The 19,445-nt window shown below is 46.4% G+C and overlaps 1 protein-coding gene across 1 annotated transcript in view; it reads left to right on the forward strand.

Annotated features, from left to right (window-relative positions):
* tmtc2b (transmembrane O-mannosyltransferase targeting cadherins 2b) overlaps nucleotides 1-19,445 on the forward strand; it is a 65,850-nt gene that overhangs the window by 18,488 nt on the left and 27,917 nt on the right. Inside the window, exon 2 of the mRNA XM_035427298.1 lies at nucleotides 13,324-13,924. Within this exon, the coding sequence (XP_035283189.1) occupies nucleotides 13,324-13,924 (601 nt within the window). The remainder of the gene's footprint in view (nucleotides 1-13,323; nucleotides 13,925-19,445) is intronic.

Here is a 19,445-nt window from a genome sequence, read left to right on the forward strand (position 1 = left end):
TGTCCTGTTGCTTGGTGCGCATTGCACTCGCCCTGTTGATGACAGTCACCCACTGAGTCTCTGAGTTTAGGGGCTGGTAGGGACACTGCCTGAATGGGGCTCTCGAAAACCAGGCCTCGATTTATGTGGAAATTTCCATGCGAGGAAAATATTCAATTATTTATGTGTGCGTAAGGCATAAAAATTGTGTTTTGAGTTCGGCCCGTGGGAGACTGAATCATCGGTGAGAAGTGGGGGTGTTGCGTGTCCTCAGGCCGTTTTATCTCCGTGCTTTGGTTCCGTGTATCAGAGCTGAAGCTTCCGGAATACGCTGAATCACTGTGGCGAAGCGGCGCAAGCACGCATGCTAACGCGATCGCATGCTATCGTGCTAATGTGTGGCTGGCTAGAATGAACCCCAGTTGGGGTGATGATGTCACTTACTAATAGCATGTTATTTTATAATACGATTGGGGTAACCCCCTGTGCCACACGTCTGTCGGCAGTCATGTGCACATAATTACATGCTGTTGGATCCAAGTGCCTGTTCAGCCTTTATATATTATTTATTTTCCCTCAGTAGTTTCGTGTAGTGTGTAGCGTGCGTAGAGGCAGATATGTCTGCAGGTCGGTTTCCTGTAAATGATGGAAGCTCTTTAAAATGCTTCGGGGCTGTTCACTTGCTTCACTTTTCAACAGGAACCACAGACATCTGTCTTCACCATCTATTCTTACCGTCTCAGCACGGATCTGCGTTTTCATTGAAAATCCAAAGGCAAACTTAGCTCTGTGTGTGTGTGCGTGCATGCGTGTGTGTGTGTATGTGTGTGTGTCACTGTGTAGCTCTAAGGTGTGTATGTGTGCATGCGTCTGCATGTGCACAAGAGGGCCTTGCACATGCACACGCTGTACTCTTCACAATCACAAAATTTCACCCATAATCCCTTTGATGGTGTGATTTTAATATTATGTATCATAGGAATCCTTAACAGTGATATAAACTGTCTATAGCCTGTCCCTTGTCTATTTATAGTACCTCCCACTGACTGATAATTGTAGGCTTTCAGGTCATTTCCTTGCACTCAATGGAGCCTGACAGCTGAATTTTAACATGAAGGTTGTTTGAACCTTTTGTGTCAATAATAACCAAAAGCCAAACAGGCATCGGGAAAAACATTTCTCTGCTGTTGCCAAGGGAGACTGCTGGACAGCTGGTTTCACAAATTGACCGCCAGAAAGTCATTCCGCGCTCAAAACATCATCCCCCGAGAAACGTAGCTTAAATGAATGGTGTCATGGTCCTTCTCAGAACATTTTTATTCCATCAAGACATATTTTTTCATTCTTGCTCATATTGCTTTCATTTTCTGACTGCATATTTCTGACGTCAACAGGTGACCTGTTTCTACCTCAATGACTGTCTGAAATAACTCAGTGATTCATTATTAACTGCACTGTCTCTGCAAGAAATCTCCAGAGCCTCACTTTCAGTAGTGGCCTGATTTGAGAGGTTTTTAATGGTGGAGGGTAGGAGGGTGGAGTGTGGAGTCACTGCGCCCTTTCTGCACTAAACGAGGAGAAGAGGGGCTGTGGGCAGAGCATGGGGCGGAGTTAGTTGGGCAGCAGCCAATGGGTGCCATCCTGCTCCTCGGGCTTTGTCCCATTCCCCTCTGGAGGAGCTAGAAGTCCTGGGGCTGTAGGACCCAGATCTTTCACTGTGTCACCACAGGACTGAACCTAGAGTACAGGCTGTGCCCGTCAGTAAAGCAGAAAACTACACTTATTGTCCCTACTGTCTGTCAACTTACAGCTAGTCTGAGTAAGAGGTTCTAAGTGTAGGTTTAAAACATCTGTTACTCATCAACATCCAATTACTCTACATGTACCCTAACTCACTCACTATCCTACTCACTCTTTTACTTTCTCACTCAATAAATTGGATATTTTTTTCACTTCATCTGAAGTATATTTTTTTCCTCAAGTGGTAAGGTCATGTATGATGGCTTTATGCTTTATGAAACATTACCCATTTTTCCAGCACATAGCCTGGGTGTCGCCCTGTGTTGCTCCGTGCTGGTTGTCACTCTTTGGTTTGTTGACTCATATCATTACATTACATTACATTACAGGCATTTGGCAGACGCTCTTATCCAGAGCGACGTACAACAAAGTGTATAACCATAACCAGGAACAAGTATGACGAAACCCCTAGAGAGAAGTACCGGTCCAAGTACAGGGAACAACCGCATAGTTCAACCTGGACCCTGGTGGTTAGACTGATTAACACTAACTAAATATCCCATCTTTCCTGATGCTTCGATTGTCTTGAATCTTTTTCTGATTCAAACTTCCAACATATGTAGAAAATGGGGGTCGCTGCAAAATCAGAGCTAATTTTCTCTGCGGGCCTCGTTAATTACTTGTGATGAAGCTCAGCCGGAGGTCAGCTATAAACTGTTCTCTGATTGGCTGCACAGGCATGAAACAGCAGTAGAGAGGTCAGCTGGACAGACTGCAGGAGCTGTTTGTGAAGCAGAAGGTGCGTTTTACGGTTGCAGTGCGGCTGAGGACGTGGCGTTTAGTTGGCTGTGCGTAAATTGCTGTGTTGCAGATGCTATTTGTGGGTGGCCATCCAGACTCAGGTTCAACAGCTGAGGCATTTACTGGCTTCCCTACTGCCGGCTAAGCTGTTTCATCCCTTTCACACGGTTTCATCTTTTTTCTTTTGAAATGAGCGCATTTACCTGCAGATTTATAAGCACGCTCACCTCTTAAATGCATATGCAGACCTTCAGGTGTACTTTCATGTCGAGGGTACTTTGTGAGGAACAAGGAAGGAAATTCTTCCTGTTTTTGATTTGCCAGATGTTAAATTCGCCGGCTCTGTTCTGAGAGCCGATTTTACGGTGTGTTTCTCGGTGTGTGGGGGGGGGGGGGGGGGAGAGTGGTGGAGTTGTTAGGTCACGACAGCCCGCCCTCCCCAGTGGCTCAGTGGCTTTATTGTATTAGTCTTGCCTTGTGAGAACACTCGTTCTGCTCTAAGCTCTTTTCCTATCGCTGGCCTGTCAGATAGTAATGCAGTGCTGAATCTTCTCCTTTATTCTCCTTTGAATATTCTCTTTTGCAGCAAACTCTGCTCCACTGAAACAGCAAAGTAACCCTGGAAACTGGAACATGTCCTTGGACCACGCAGTTGCTGGCATACATTCACTTATGCATATGGGCTAATATCTGCCCTGAATATTTAAAAAAAATATTTTTTTTAATGGGCATTTGCCTGTCTTGGTATGAACAATGGGCCTCATTCACAAAACATGTGTACGATCACATTTGATTGTAAACTGCGTGTAAGAATGTTTCGAAGAACATTTCGGCATTCATTATTTGTTGTCATCATTCATCTGCATTTGTTCACGGCTGTTTCCTTATGCAAATCACATGAACAGGATCGCACGTGAAAATTTACAAACAGCCAGCGTTCATCATCTCATACACCTGGGATATGCACAAAAACAAAGGTCTACATACGTGTCATGAATCTCATATTGTTTCTTCGTAGGGACATTTTTAAGAACAAAAGTAAGAACTATTTAAGAAAAGTTTTGTGAATGAGGCCCAATGTTTTTTTTTTTTTAAAGCTTTATAGTTTATTTGAATCTCCTGTGTGGGCGTTAATTTATCTGAAGTGGAGGTTCTCGCCTCTTGCGGTTGAATCACTTTGCAGGCCACAGCTGGCAGGAAGAGGAAATCAATGAATCTGTTAAGCGTTCCGAGCGCTCAGGTCAGCCCGCGCTCACCTTTCAGAATAAAAGAAATGAAAGCTGATAATCACCATCTGTCATCATCCACCGATTGTCACTCGCTCTGAAGGCTTTTATTTTGACCTCTTCATTAGAGTGGGGTTGAACGGCAGCTGAGCGAAAGCTAATGCTCCTCAGGGCATTCGCTCTCTCAAGTGCTCATCACTGAAGAGTGAACACGCAGCCACTTCACTCAAAGCTGCATATCAGTAGTATGGCAGAACGTATTTTCTTTGTGTTCTCCTTGTGTTAGTCATTGTGTTCTCTTCGTGTTCTCTTCGTGTTCTCCTTGTGTTCTCTTCGTGCTCTCCTTGTTCCCCCTGATGGGTGTGAAGGTGGTGTCAGTGGTGGTTCTCAGTGTGTTTTCACCCCTGTAAAATCTGCTCCATTAATGTGTCGGACACAGATTCAAACTGTTGCTTCTCAGAATGGTCGTTCTCACGAAAGTGTGCTTCTGTCCCCCAAACGAAAGAGCCCTGCTCCCTGACCTGGTGCTCCCCATCAGCATCAAACACCTGTCAGTCACATGTCACTCAGGTTGTTTCATGTGAAGCGAGACGCCCACACTCGGGGGGTGGGGGCGGGGGCCGGGGCGGTTGGAGGGTGGAGAACCGCGATCACTGAATGGGGAGCTTGTCTGTTCTCTGCCTTTACCACAGGCCGTCATCGCAGTGGGGGGGCCAGACCACACACACACGCACACACCCACACACTCACACGCTCAGACACACACACACACATGCACATGCACACACACACACACACACACACACACACACACACACACTTCTTCTCCTGAGAGCTCACAGCCTAGTGTGCCCAAGAATGTAGCCAGGTGGATTTCACGTTTCTGTTTCTCTTTCTTTCTCCATCTCTCTCCATCTCTCCCTTGCTCACTCCCTCTTTCTCCCTTCTTTCCCTCCTCTTTCTATCCATCTTTCCCCTCCCCCTCTCTCTTTCTCGCATGTCCTTCTCTCATGCTTCCTTTGTCGTCTTCCTGCGTTCCCCCTCCTTCTTCTGTCTGTCTTCTCCCATACCCCCCCCCCCCCCCCCCCCCCCCCCCCCCCCCCCCCCCACCTCGCCTTCCATTCTTCAGCCAATCCAAAGCTGCCAGTCACAGGCCTGGCTTTGTCCCAGCCACTCACAGGCATGGCCTGAAACGGGGCCCCACCCACTCCTTTGTGCTGTAGGTCAGGGGTCAGCCCACTCCCTCTCCCCCCCCAGCCTTCTGCTCTCAAACTACAATCTGTCACCAGCAGCTATTTCAGAAATGCACCGAATGCCGTTTGCTCTGTGGGTTTGAATGTTCTGCCATGCAGCCATCTCACAGAGGGCCTCTCATCCTCTGGAGTCGACGTTTTTTTGATTTTGTGACGTGCTGACAGTGGAGCTGAGCTGAGTGGTAGACAAATTGGCATTGTTCAAACAAAAGGAATTCTACTGCCTTCTTTCTATTGGTCAGAGCAAAGCCGTGCTTTATATAAGGATATCTGCTTTGTGTTATTGCTCTCCTTTATTTGATAGCCCCTGGTAAAAACAGCACAAGAAACTGAAATAGCCTTCACTGACTGTCTGACTGACTGGCTGGCTGGCTGACTGACTGACTGACTGACTGACTGACTGACTAAACCCTGCCATATTTGAGATTGGCAGTATCAGTGATTTGTCACCAGTACAATGCAGAGTCATGGTCATTTAGCAAAGTCCCTGTCTCGTTACTTCATGTTACTTTATGTTCTAGACAAATTTTTGACTATATTAAAATTAATACAAACCTATGTAATTTGCCACAAAAAAGCTCATTTGTAGATTAAAAAAAACATTTAGCTGGTTTCTCATTAAGAAAAACCCGACCTTCTCATTTGGGACCTAGAGGTGGGTAACCCGGCTTCAAAGAGTAAAAAGACTGACCATGTATTTGCTCCACCAACATGCACTAAACCAGCTGATTACAATAATTAGTTCTTCTATCATGCTGAAGAGTTATGCTATTTAGAGTCAGCTGGTTTAGTGCGTGGTGGTGGAGCAAATACACGGTCAGTCTTTTTACTCTTTGAAGCCGGGTTACCCACCTCTGTTGGGACCTCGGAAGTCTGGATTCTTCTATAAACACGTCTCCCGTTTTGCAACATAATATATTTGCCTTAATTTTCTTGCTTTTATTAAGGATTACGTGGCACACATAAATCTGAGTACATGTGAGAGGCTTACTGCTCGGCCTGCTCTTGAAAGAGGAAGCCGTTTGAAGTGTCACACGCATGTTTCGGGCTTTTCCGCGATGCCAGGGGCCCCCTTAATTTCTAAACCTGCTGTGGGGGCGGCTGGTTTGCCTCTCGCGTCGGACGGCCATAAAACATGTTTTTGCCGAAGAAAGACGGGCCGGCTAAAAGCATCTACAGGCCCAGCTGCGGAGAGAGGCTCCTTAGACGTTTTATAAAAATTGAAGAGGAACCTTTTAAATTGCGATAAAACATGTTTTATCGACGGCTGCCCGCGCTAGTGCGCGCTAGTCCGTTCTACCGCGGGGCTGCCACGGACGGCCCGGCCCGCGAGCCGCGCTGCGATTGGCCGGCTTGCGAGCCGCGCGGTTTGTCGGTTCGCTTCTGCGAGAGCGTGAGTCGTGACCGTCGTGACGTGCGACGGAAGGTTGACGTTAGCGGCAGACGCGCGGTAGGGCTAACCCCCGGTGGTTTCCCTTCTGCTCTTTCGTTCCTTTCCTATAGAATGGCCTTGGCTCGGGCTGCCCTGTTGGTCTGTTGCTAATCAGGAAGTAGACTTTATGAGCACTTCAAAGCAGGGGCTTCAGACAATGGGGGAAACCGCCTCCTTGTTTGAAGTAGAAAGGGCCACTTCTGGCACCTTCTGGAATTGTATGCAATGCGTATGATCAAGGCTTTTTACCGAGGTTTAATACTGGAAGTCACAAAAAAAAAGAACGAATATGATAAACAGAGCTGCCCAGTTCACTCTTGTGGGATATAGGTTTGTAATTACACTGACATTTTTAAATGTGTTAAGGCATTCTAGATGAAAGGTGAGCACATTTGAAAAATGAAATGTTGTATATGGTTTCATGATAGATGCACAGAAACATACAAGGCTACAGACACAGTGACAGTGGGCTACAGATTAGCGCTGTGTGTGGAAGTCTTTGGGGGAATTGGCTAATGAAGGTGGCTCATCCAGCGGGGTTCATGCTCTGGTGTTGCTGGGAGACCGATATCAGTCTCTGGTGCAGCGAGAGTCATGATTGATGATAAATCCAAAGAAGACAGAAGGTAATGAATAGCTTGGTGATATTGCAACGGCGGCAATGAAATATTAGTGTGCAGCTTGTGTGTGATTCCCTCAGAGCCTGTGCTGTGATCTGTTTTAGCCCTGTGTTACAGTGCTGATCCTGGTTTCTCCCTGTGTTATAACCCTGATCCTGGGTTTCTCCTTGCGTTGCATCCCTGATGCTGTGTTTCTCCCTGTGTTGAATCCCTGATGCTGGGTTTCTCCCTGTGCTGGGTTTCATGCGTTAGAACTCTGAGGGTGGAATGTTACTCAAGAGGAAAGCTTTTCCCCAGCTGAAGGGCATAAATTTGTCTGCCATTTGAAATCTAACAGCTTTAGCAAAAATATGTATACATTTTTGGTTATACGTTTGCCTTTTAGGCATCATAAAACAGCTGATTTTTATAGCTAAATGTAAACTTTAAATAACATCTTTGTATTAAACTTAATATGGAAGTGCTCAGCTTTTAAAACAATGGAAAAAAAACAAATTAGGAAGCGTAAAGCCATAAAACAGAGATGCTGAGCGGGTGGGACGTGTGGTTTGGGCGATTGGGCCACAATAAAATCGAAAAATGCGTAATGAGCTCTGTCACAAAAATGCAAATTGACGCCATGTGGAAGACAAAGTCTTGAAACGTGGTTAAGTGCTTATTTTGGGGTTTTAGATCTGTTTTTTTTTTGGGGCGGCCAGGCCCTCCGGTCTCACGCAAGGGTGGCGGGGGGGAGGGCTGGGGGGGTGGGGTGTGGGGGGGGGGGGGGGGGTACGGGTGCCATTTGTTTCGTTTTGTTTGTTTCAGTGAATGCCTTAAGCAGACGATGCGATTTCTCTCATGTGGTGATCTCATTATGCCGGTTTTGGGTGGGGGGCATTTTCCATTTCGAAAACCTATTTCAACATCTCGTCTTTGCCAGCTTTAACAACTATGCAAAAAAAAAAAAAGAATCTTTTCGGATAACATGAATTTGCTTAGTGAGGTGGCAGCTTGCGACAAATGGTACATATATCCTGGTTATGACACAGTGCGTACAAGGTTCTTGCCTGTCTGGCTGTATATCAGTGTCTCTTTCTTTTAACCAGTTTCAGACTGATTCTCAGAACTTGACGTCCTGGTTTGTCCCAAACTTGGAAACTTGGTCATACAGATTGCTGCTCGCCATTGTTAGCCCTGAGGGGGGGAGGGGGGTGCACATGCGAACGGCGATGAAATGTCCCGACCACATCTCCGTGACTTCTGCTATGACATCATTAAAAGGAACATTCTAGATACTCCCATTGTTTTCACATTAAAGGCATTAACAGATCCACACCCAACTGTGTTAGGGTTAGGGTAAGTGAAACAACCGGTTTAGAATGCATGTTTGAATGTTCAGACTGAAAATAATGTGTATTTTTAATGCATAAATCTAAAATTCATGAATCTAAAAGGTTATTCTTGGTGAAGATGAGGTTGACATCTTCCCATGAGGGTGGGAGGGAGAAACGTGTTGGTGTCAAGGACAGATGTACGAGATGGGACAGATGGGGTAAGATGTTGCTGCTTCCTGGTATGAATACCAGCAGCATTATTCAGAAAAAGAAACCCTTCAGGGGGTGTGTGTGTGTGTGTGTGCGCGTATGCGTGTGCGTGTGTGCGTGGATGCGTGTGTACACGAGAGAGAGAAAGAGCCGGTGTCTACTGAGCACGCTCAGTGCTCAGAGATAAGACGAGCCACGCTAATGTTTCAGATGAGCCGAGCTTGTCCTCTAAAGCCTGTGATTAGCCAGGTCTGATAAGCCTTGAATCATACACTATCTTTGCAGCAACCAGCGGGAATCACACCACACAAGCTCAGCACAGATAGTGCAGCTCTTATTAAACTGTTCAATCAAAGACTTTAATCAAAGGCCCTTCACAAGACCCGCGTGTGTGGTTCACACCACTCCCCCTTGGATATTGACATGCTCTGTGGATCAGAGCAGTAGTGTAATAAGCAAATAATTTAATGCAATAAGTCATGTATAGTGCAGTTATAACTGCACCAATGTCATGTACAATGTCACCAAATGTGTGTGTGTGTGTGTGGGTAGGTAGGTGTCATTCTGCGGATGTTGTGCAGATCTCCTGGGATTCCACCGGAGACACGGTGGGGGTGGGGGGTGAGGATTCGGGGTACTGACCTCCCTTGGCTCAGACCACTTGACCGGAGGGCACAGTTGGGGGGGGGGGGGGGGGTGGGGGGTGGTAGTAAGTGTTTGAGCAGCTTCATGCTGACAGATTTATGAGATGTGATAATCTGTATGCATCAGCAGGTCTTGTCTGCAGAGGCACAAGCACAGAGTAATTGGTTTTTGCACCTGCTTTGGGCAGCTAATTAAAGCACACAGAGGACCTGGCTGGGCAAGAGGACTGTGGGATACTGAGCAATTTCAGGGTTTTATTAATGATTGGCTGTCAGCAGATTTTCTTAAAAGATTGTATTTTTTGGGCATACTGTAGTCATTTGCAGAGGCCTAACATTACAGCCTCCTAGTCCAGCCTTGCTGCATTCTGTAATACCCATGGTGCAATGGGGAAACATTTATTGATAATCAAGATTATGAGTAGGTCAGAATCTGGGGCACATGCCTGCCCCGCTGCCTCTGTAAAAAAACACAATAGTCCGGGGGCCAGAAGCCAAGACCTGGACTACACCTCCCAGAATCCTTTTTATTTTATCTAGTTTGCACCTGCAGGAAATGACATGGGCCCCTATATATTTTTAACAAGAATACATAGCACTTTTGTGCTTTTGTGAGGGGATGTGAGATTGTTATCCAGCCGGCGTGAGATTCAGGCTGATGAGTTTGTTGTCCTTTCTGGAAGCCGCAATTGCGGCAGCTAATTTGCTTCGGCGTGATGTCAGCGCTTTTCAGGTGCGAGTCCCGGGGAAAGTTAGTCACGTCGCGAGCGATTTCCTGTCCTTTCAGAGACGACAGTAATTCCATGTGAAGCGCCAAGCGTCTGACAGCTCGCTATCTCCCTGCTTAATTGGTGCAGTAAATCAGTCTCCGCTGCTTTCTTTGACTGAACCCTAATAGAATTATCCCGGAGGAGGAAGTGTTAGCATGTAGGCAGCTTAGTCCTACGGCTGAATGAACATCCTGTTAAGTTGAGGGGGGGAACTTAGTGGTGACCAGAATGGCATTGGCGTTAGCTTTAGCGTTTGCTGTAGTACTAGCTGAACTGCCTAGTGTGCAGGGAAGAGGTGGATTGTCATGTGGTTGGGGGAGGGGGGAGGCAAGGGATTTATTTGTATTTGTGTGTCACATGCAGTCACATCATGAGCAAAATGAAAACCATCAATGTCTAATTCTTTTCCGATCGCAAAGAAGTGTTTATTTTCCACAGTCTGTCTTCACATAACTTTTATTAAGTTTTTTTTTAAATTTATTTCATGGGAGCCATAAAATCATAGCTTTGAACAAATGTTGCACTTTGGAAACAGACAGCCAATCAGCTGATAGAAGAAAGTCCTGTGGGTGATTAGTGTTGGGCCAGGGTGGCCCTGACACACACACACACACACATGCACGCTCACACACACACACGCTCACAGGCTGTATGAAAGTATAAAAGCTTTGCAGTCACACACACGCACACGCACACACATGCACGCACGCACACACACAGACACACACAGACACACACACAGGCTGTATGAAAGTATAAAAGCTTTGCAATCACAGTCAGTAATCAGGTTAATTCCCCTGGGTTCAAAGAACAGCTTTATTAATCTCATGTGTCACATCGATTGGAGGCATTCAGTGCTGACAGTGCCCGTTCGAGCTGGAAGGTGGGGGGGGGGGGGTCGCTCGACCCCCTGCTCTCCAGTGATAATGACTTTGTGCCTCAGGCCACAGGCTATGGCCTTAAGGGAAAGTGATAGCGATTGTTTCACTGCATTAAGAATTGCACTAATACTCCAATATAAATGAACTCAACAGCAGACCTGGGCCAAGTACTGTACTGTGAAAATACACCAGTAAGATTCCTGCAGATTAGTGACAACTTTAAAAGAAACACCCATTTCCTGTAATATTCAGAGAAAACTTCAAGTTGATTGTTGGTTTTGTTAAGCACCGTGTTTTGTTGAACATTATAAATCATTTGCAGGAGTTTATTTATTTTTATTTTTATTTTTATTTTCTAAGTGTTTCAGATGTATGTGTGACCCTGGTCTGATCTATAGTAGGTCTGATGACCATGCTGACATTTACGTGGGTGCATTTAACTTGCATCATCTGAAATCAAATGATCAAAATCATCCTTGATCCTGTGTAATAACATCCCGTGTAATAGCATGTGGGTGAGTGGCGGTTTGTGTGTTTATAAAATGGCAGCAGTGCTAGGTGCAAGGCTGTGAGGGCTGTGGTTTTCTTTGCTTTTCCATGCGCAGTCGCTGCTACAGGGCTCTGCCCTTTATGCGCCGGCTGCCAACCAGGTCCGCAGTTTCCCAGGATTGTTTTATTTAATGAAGACCAACCCAGCCTTTCTCATGCCCTGGTGTGCTCAGAGGTCCTGCAGTTGCTGCTGTTTGAGTTCTGCACAGTGGATCTGCAGTTCCTGCTGTTTGAGTTCTGCACAACAGAACCTACATCTACTGCTGTTAGAGTTCTGCACAATGAAACCTGCAGCTCCTGCTGCTTCAGTTCTGCACAACAGAACCTGCAGTCCCTGCTGTTAGAGTTCTGCACAATGAAACCTGCAGCTCCTGCTGCTTCAGTTCTGCATGAGGTAACCTGCAGTTCCAGCTGTTTGAGTTCTGCACAACAGAACCTACAGCTACTGCTGTTTGAGTTCTGCACAACGGAACCTGTAGTTCCTACCATTAGAGTTCTGCACAGTGGAACCTGCACTTCCCGCTGTTTGAGTTCTGCATGAAGGAACCTGCAGTTGCTGTTGTTCGAGTTATGCACAACGAACCTGCAGCTCCTGCTGCTTCAGTTCTGCATGAGGGAACCTGCAGTCTCTGCTGTTTGAGTTAGGCACTACGGAACCTGCAGTTCCTGCTGTTAGAGTTCTGCACAATAGAACCTGCAGTCTCTGCTGTTAGAGTTCTGCACAGAATTGCATCATGCTTGCAGTGTTTGAATGATGGGTTTCTTTTTGGCATGTGATTGGATTCAGACTGGATTCTGCCACAAAAGAAAAAAAACTACATTTACATTGACAAATTGATAAACACGGGATGTTTGAAAAGGGTAGAAACTCAAATTAAATTTGTCCAGGTCCAAATTGAGGAAAATTCTTGATTCTTGAATTCAGGCCAATGTGTTTCACAAGTGGTGGCTGCCTCCTTGTACATTCATAGGAAGTTGCGTTTGAGGCTGACCTCTTAAACTATATTGTTTAAGGATCATATGGTTGCTCTGTCTAGGGAAAGGCCATTTTAAATGTGGCATGAAAGCATGGCTTTCTCCACAGCAGTAAACGCTGGGCTGTTTTTGGGAACAGTCCCAGTGTGTGGAGTTCAGTGAGTGTTTGGACTCGCCCATGTGTGGATTGGGCCAGAATCTCATTGACGTTTCATAGAACCGCAATTCAAACAAATATCAAACGTGAGGTTTTCACACAGTGGAAAACCTCCTCCTGGGCCAGTTCGCCAGTCTTTATTTTATTTTTTCTCCTCAACTTCAAAACAGAGGGTTTATTTTGGACCTTTGTGAGGCCGACTGTGTGTGTTCAGTCTTAGTGTGGTCCTGGAAGTGATAGATGATGTGTCTGCTGGAGGAGGTGGTGAAGGAGAAGGAGGAGGTATAGGAGAAGAACGAGGTGTAGGAGGAGGAAGTATAGGATGAGGAAGAAGTCACAGGTGGGGAGGTTAGGTGTGAAGTAATTTTTTCTAGCTCTGTGTATTTTTCACACTGTATGGAGTTTTGTTGTCACTCCTAGTGGAGCTATGTTTTCACTCTGTGTGGGGTTATCGTTTCTCTCTGTGTGGAGTTATTTTCTCACTCCGCGTGTCTGTCTTTACCTCACACCGGTTTCTGTAAGAGTGGGTCTGCAGAGCAGAAAATATGAAGCTATTAGCCTCCTCACTTTGACCTGGATTGACCCCTTTATGCTCTGCAGGGCTGAATGGCTTGTGAGTGGTGTTTTCTTATGCACTCACGCACTTGGTTTTGTGGCTGACTCAGCATGAGGAAACTGCCACAGTGAGTGGCTGCTGTGCTGTGCTGCTGTAATGTTGCGTGATGTCATGTAATGGTTCCGTGCTCTGACCCGGCCTCCTCTCCCTCCTGCAGCCGCGCGATCAAATCCAACCAGGACCTGCTCCCGGAGACCCCCTGGATCAACATCTTCTACAACGACTTCTGGGGGACCCTGCTCACCCACAGCGGGAGCCACAAGTCGTACCGGCCCCTGTGCACGCTCTCCTTCCGGCTCAACCACGCGCTGGGCGGGCTGGAGCCCTGGGGGTACCACCTGGTCAACGTGAGCCTGCACGCGGCCGTGACGGGGCTGTTCGCCCGCCTGTCCCGCCTGCTCCTGGGGGGCGGGCGCTGGACGCTGGTGGCGGGACTCCTCTTCGCCTCGCACCCGGTGCACACCGAGGCGGTGGCGGGCGTGGTGGGGCGGGCCGACCTCGGGGCGGGGCTCTTCTTCCTGCTGTCGCTGCTGTGCTACGTCCGGCACTGCGCCCTCAGGCCCGGCCCCGCCCCCGGCCCCGCCCACTGCTGGGCGCGGCTCCCGGGCTGCTGGGCGTGGCTGCTGGGGACGCTGGCGTGCGCCGCCTGCAGCATGCTGTGGAAAGAGCAGGGCGTGACCACCCTGGCCGTCTCTGCCGCCTACGACGTCTTTGTCTTCCATCGGCTCAAGCTGCGCCAAGCCCTCGGCTTGTTTAAGGTGAGCCTGCCTGCGGGGATGTGTGTCTGTGTCTGTGTGTCTGTGTGTGTGTGTGTCTGTGTGTGTTTTTAAAAGAGAGAGAGCGTGAGTGTGTGTGTGTGTTCTTTTGAAAGAGAGAGAGAGCACATAAAAGAGAGAGAGTATGTGTGTGTGGGTTTTTGAAAGAGAGAGCGCGAGCGCAAGAGATACATAAAGAGAGTAGGGAGGCTCCTTTGTTTGAAAGATGGTTGATTTAAGGGTAAGAAATATAAACTCCCTGTGGGAGGCATAGTGATTTCTGTTGAAAGTGTGAATTATCTCATGGGATTTATGTGATAAAACAGAGAGGAGTGAAGAGCATTAACACAAAATAAAACCTTCAGATTTAAGAGTGATAATTTCCTAACTTCATTCTTATTTACATGAATCACTTACTGACCCAGCAAACTACCCTAAGTCCTGCTGAATGAGTCCTCTTTGGTGGTGTGTATATGACTGCATGTGTCCCTGAACATATGAAAGTGCACACAGATACTCGGAGGAGCTGAAAAGGGAAAGACAGAGTGCAGAACCTCTCCTGCAGGGGGGCAGTAGGGGTAACAAGGGGGTGATGATCCAGGGGAAATGGCTGTGGTGCCAGAGGTTCGTTCGGACCGGTCGACGCTCTGTGAACGTGGCCTTATTTTCTCTCTCCCGAAGTCCAGCTGTCCGGTTCAGCCCAGCCTTAGCAGAGAGAGGAGCGGTGCTGTGTTTGCAGAGCAGTTAAACAGGATCAGATAAGTCTCGGTAATGATTGGCTGTCAGGATCAGATAAGGCTCCCTAATGATTGTTAATGATTGTCTTGTCAACGAGATTAATTGCCTCCCTGTTCGACTGGCACGAGGAGGCTGTGCTTGGTCTTTATAAGAAAGCATTAACAGAGATATTTGTCCTTATCGCTTCTGGACTTGCGTTGCATACTTGCACATACTTGTATGAGCGTGCGCGCCAGCGTGTGTGTGCATGTGTACGCGCGCGCGGATGTGTGTGTCTGTGTGTGTGTGTGTGTGCATGTGTGCGTGCATGTGAGTTCAGGGGCTTCATCAGCATTGAATCAGTGGTTTAACATGCAGGAAACTGTATGAAGTAATTAAATATGAAATATTGAGGAGTTTCTCTCCCTCAAGTTCTGCGGAGCATTTGTATGTGTGCTTTGTGAAAAAAGTACGTAACGGACCACACTGCTCGCTTGCCTGAGTGAATCTGCTGTGCCACGACTGAAGTCTTCTCTTCCACATCTGTAAGTCCTCTGTGCCACGTCTGTCAGTCTTCTGTGCCACGTCTGCTAGTCTTCTGTGCCACGTCTGCTAGTCTTCTGTGCCACGTCTGTAAGTCTGCTGTGCCACGTCTGTCTGTCAGTCTTCTGTGCCACGTCTGTAAGTCTGCTGTGCCACGTCTGTCTGTAAGTCTGCTGTGCCACGTCTGTCTGTACGTCTTCTGTGCCATGTCTGTGAGTCTGCTCGGTCTGTACGATTTTCCCCTGCCCTGTCCAGTCATAGAAACGAATGCATTTCACATCTTATCAGCATCATTCTATACGGCTATTTCCCCAGCAGTCCACCCCAATTTCATTGAATCTGGTGTTTTATATGAAATCAGCATGGCGGCTTGCATTGACGCAGTTGGCTTGTGGATCATCCGGTGGCCTAGCCAAGTCAGAATGTTCCGGAGCTTGTTTCTGCCTCCCTTGGTTAACGACGTAGGCTATTTGGTGTGTGATTAACATAGGCTACGTAGGCTGTTGAACAGTAGGGAGTGGTATCATGGATTTTAAGCTGCAATGCGGACGGGGTTTGTTTCAGGTCCTAAATTGTGGTATCTGAGGGGTACAAGAAGGACTCTATGGATATGTTTTAGGGTTATGGTTAGTTATATTGTGTGTCTGCAGTGTAGCACTTTAAACCAGAGGCTTCTCTTGAATTCCTTTATATTGAGCTCTTTCTCTTTTCTCTGAGTGCTCTATTTGTATTCATATATGAAAGGAACACACAGCGGTGCGTGTTTATGTACATTTAATGTATTATTTTATTTATGGAGAGCTGGGCTGTAGCTTCAGGCCATTGGCCTGTGCTGCCCCTTGTCTGTGAAGCTGACAGGCCAGCCTCTAACAGGCACCACATTCAGCTGCTGTCACGCTAACACTGAACCCACAGATTTCAACTACGCTGACTGCCAGTACATTTCTTCTGGAATCAGGTTATTCTTAAGATAAATGTGCATTTTATGAGCTGCTTTTCTCGTGCGTTTCAGAGTAACTGGCTCATTTCGATAAACAAACACTTAAACAAACAATTAAGATGTAATTAGCACACCTAACTTGGCAATTGTGTAGCTGCTTTAGCATGAGAGTTATATGCCTGCTCCTGTAAAAGGTTTATTTCTGTGGATTTGTCCATTACTGTGTTTTTCCATGACAAAAATTGCATCGTTGTTTGGCAATTAAAGTAAATATTTGGACAGTACTGTGACAATAAATTTGATCCAGAATTTTAAAAAGATGGAAAAATCTGTTTCTTTCCACAGATATGTGCTGTACTTTGGTGCAGCTTTAAAAGAGAATGTTATAAAAATGCATCCCTCCTGAGGTTCCAGGGATAAATCTAGTAAACTGTTCCTATGCCCATGTTAATAACCTCTGTAAGCAGAAAGAATGACCCTCTAGCTTTGGCAGGAGTTTAGAACCCCTATCAGAACCTCTCAGAACCTTCCAGAACCTCTCAGAAACTCTTGCAGATTTGCACTCATATGATGATCACCTTCTGTTAGATGAAAGAGGAATCCTCATGTTTTGTATCACAAGAGGAGCATGTGGACTAGTGTGTGTGTATGTGTGTGTGTGTGTGTACATAGAGCTTACAGAACAGTGTGTGCAGTCGCTCCACTTCTGTTTACAAGATCTTACTGCTCAGTTATACTTTCAGTGTTGTATTTGGATACGCAGACCTCTAATCCCTCAGAAGCAGAATTCTCCTCTTGCCTACTCTCTTCTGCTATGGTCTCCTCTCTCCTCTCATCTCCTCTCTGATTGTTGAGTGTGTGTCTATATAAATGTGTAGCCTATATGTATATTCACATGTGTATTTTCCAGGGTGAGGGTGATATATGTGTATACATTCACACACATATAGGTGTTCATGCTTATTTGTTTGAATAGTGCAAAAGATGGTAATTTCTTAATTTTACAAAGCACCATATTATGTAAAATGTGCATTTTTGTTCAGAATAAATGTAGCGGTGATGCAGGGAAATTGATGTTAGTTTCATTTTCATGACGGATTTAATCGGGCTGCATCTTTTCCAAGCGTGTGCGATATTTCACCGTCGTTTTCCGTTAGCCCAGATAGTCACATGGCGGCCCCCCTGGGGGCTCTGAGGCCGGAGAGCAGGGGCGGCCAACGCAAACAAACGCCGGCGTCATGCCGGGAGAGGGAAGCGCTTCCCAGCACGATTGCTCTTGGACAGCAGAGCGCCGAGAAGTTTCGCTGCCAATATTTCAGCGAGGTTCGCATTCGAGCCGTGTTATCGCCTCCAGTCCCTTCCAAAAAATATTCGTTCGATCGCTCTCAGGAACGGCAGCTCTTAATCCCCCCTAACCTCCGTGAGGGAACTGTAATCTCCTGCATTCGTTGTAATGAGAGCAGGTCTGGGCACGAGTCGTGTGAATGGACTGTAATTTTTCCCCCAGACCGTTCTGTAGCAGTTTTCGCTGAAATTATGCGATGTGTTTCACGATCGGTTTCGATTATCGTCAAACTTCAGCAACGTTCCCCCGAACGTGCTCCAGTCTCTCGCTATAGCACATCTGGACTGTAGGTAGACTGTAAGCGCCGCGCTGACTGCTAGCGCTCTGGACTGTAGACTGCTAGCGATGTAGACTGCAGATTTCCAATGTAAATAAGATGTCCGAAAAAATAAGAAAACATTTAGAGAGTGGCCTCTTCATGTAAATTAAATTAATCAAGGTTTGACTTAGTCAATATTTCCAGTGTAACCCCGCAAATTTGTAAAGACTCAGCATTTTTGCCACAACAGTTCTCATGTGTTAACAATCAATTCCATATTGTTTTCTTCGCAACAAAAGCCCTCTTACACAGGCTAAAATCCCCTGTTACAGATCATCTGAAAACTGTTGCACAAGCTATGTAAAAATCCTCTGTTGCACAAGCTATCTGAAAGCTCTCTGTGGTGCAAAAACTGTAAAACTGGTAAAAAAAACTGTCTGTTACACGGGCAATATTTTAAAAACCCTCTGTTACACAGGTTATGTGAAAACTCCATTGCATAGGCTATCTAATAAATCTACCACACAGTCTAAAACCTTGTTTTGCACTGGCTATCTTAATTATCCTCGGAACAAACACCTTGAGTTTTTAAATTTCCATTTGACAGTCAAGGACCTTCCTCAATGCCAATGCTGAATCTTTTCTAGAAAGTTCTCCCATTGGACTTCAATGCTGTGTTTCTCATTATGGTGTTCATGAGACAGCCTTCCTCAGAGCTCATCATTTGTATATGGATGACTCTGGACCATAATCTTCCCTGCTGGTTCTGCTGGTTTCTCATAGCCACACGCTAGTCCCTCCACCAGCATTTGAAACAGCATTTGTTCTTTGTGTAGATGATTTTACCTTGCTCACAGCCTAGATACTTTAACCAAGACTCATGAATGAACTTCAGAGTGCGTTTATACCGCTGAGAATAAACTGGAGACGGACAGGAGGCAGGAGTCTCTCCCAAGGCGCGAACCCATGACCTTCCTGTTCCAAGGTCACTGCCCTTTGTACTGCAGTCCTGATGAACAGTGCTGCTCTGTAATTCAGCCATTTTATCAGTGTCAGAGTTCCAGTCCTGTTCATGTTCTGTTGACTTAGCATTTCTGGGGCACTGCAGTACTGGGTTGACAGAGTGCTGGGTTGCTGTAGGTCTGGGGTGCTGCAGTACCGTAGATTTTAGCCTGTTTTCCTAGCACCTTTATTAACTTGTTGGGTTTCTATGGGTGGAATCAGTGGGTGAAGTGTAACTACAAACCACGTGGCTGCTACTGTAACAATAATATCATGTAAGCACAAAGACAGAAGCTGATATGACTAGTCCAGACAACATGTGTGTAAAACCTCTGCTGTACAGAAAAACTCTTATTTACAACGATAATCCCAAGTCTTTATGGGATTTACGCATTTAGTGATGGAGATTGCATCTGTATCACAGTGCTGCAGACACAGAAAGCCTTTCCTGTCTGTGTCTGTGTGTGTGTGTCTGCCTGTCTGTGTGTGTGTGTGTGTGTGTGTTTTTGTGTGTGATAGAGGAAAAAGACTGTTGAGCTGGTCACCCTCCAGGTGAACAGGCACTGCTGATGTTCTGTTCAGGATGATAACAATAGGGGTGTGTGGCACAGGCCCAAACTGTGTCAGGAGATACTGGGCGTGCTGAGTTAGACCCTTAAATAGTTTTTAAAGTTTTGCTGTCGTCACGTTTCCTCGAATTCCCAGCGGCACGTCAGCA

This window comes from Anguilla anguilla, chromosome 7, assembly GCF_013347855.1.
Source record: "Anguilla anguilla isolate fAngAng1 chromosome 7, fAngAng1.pri, whole genome shotgun sequence".
In the NCBI taxonomy this organism is placed as follows: Eukaryota; Metazoa; Chordata; class Actinopteri; order Anguilliformes; family Anguillidae; genus Anguilla; species Anguilla anguilla.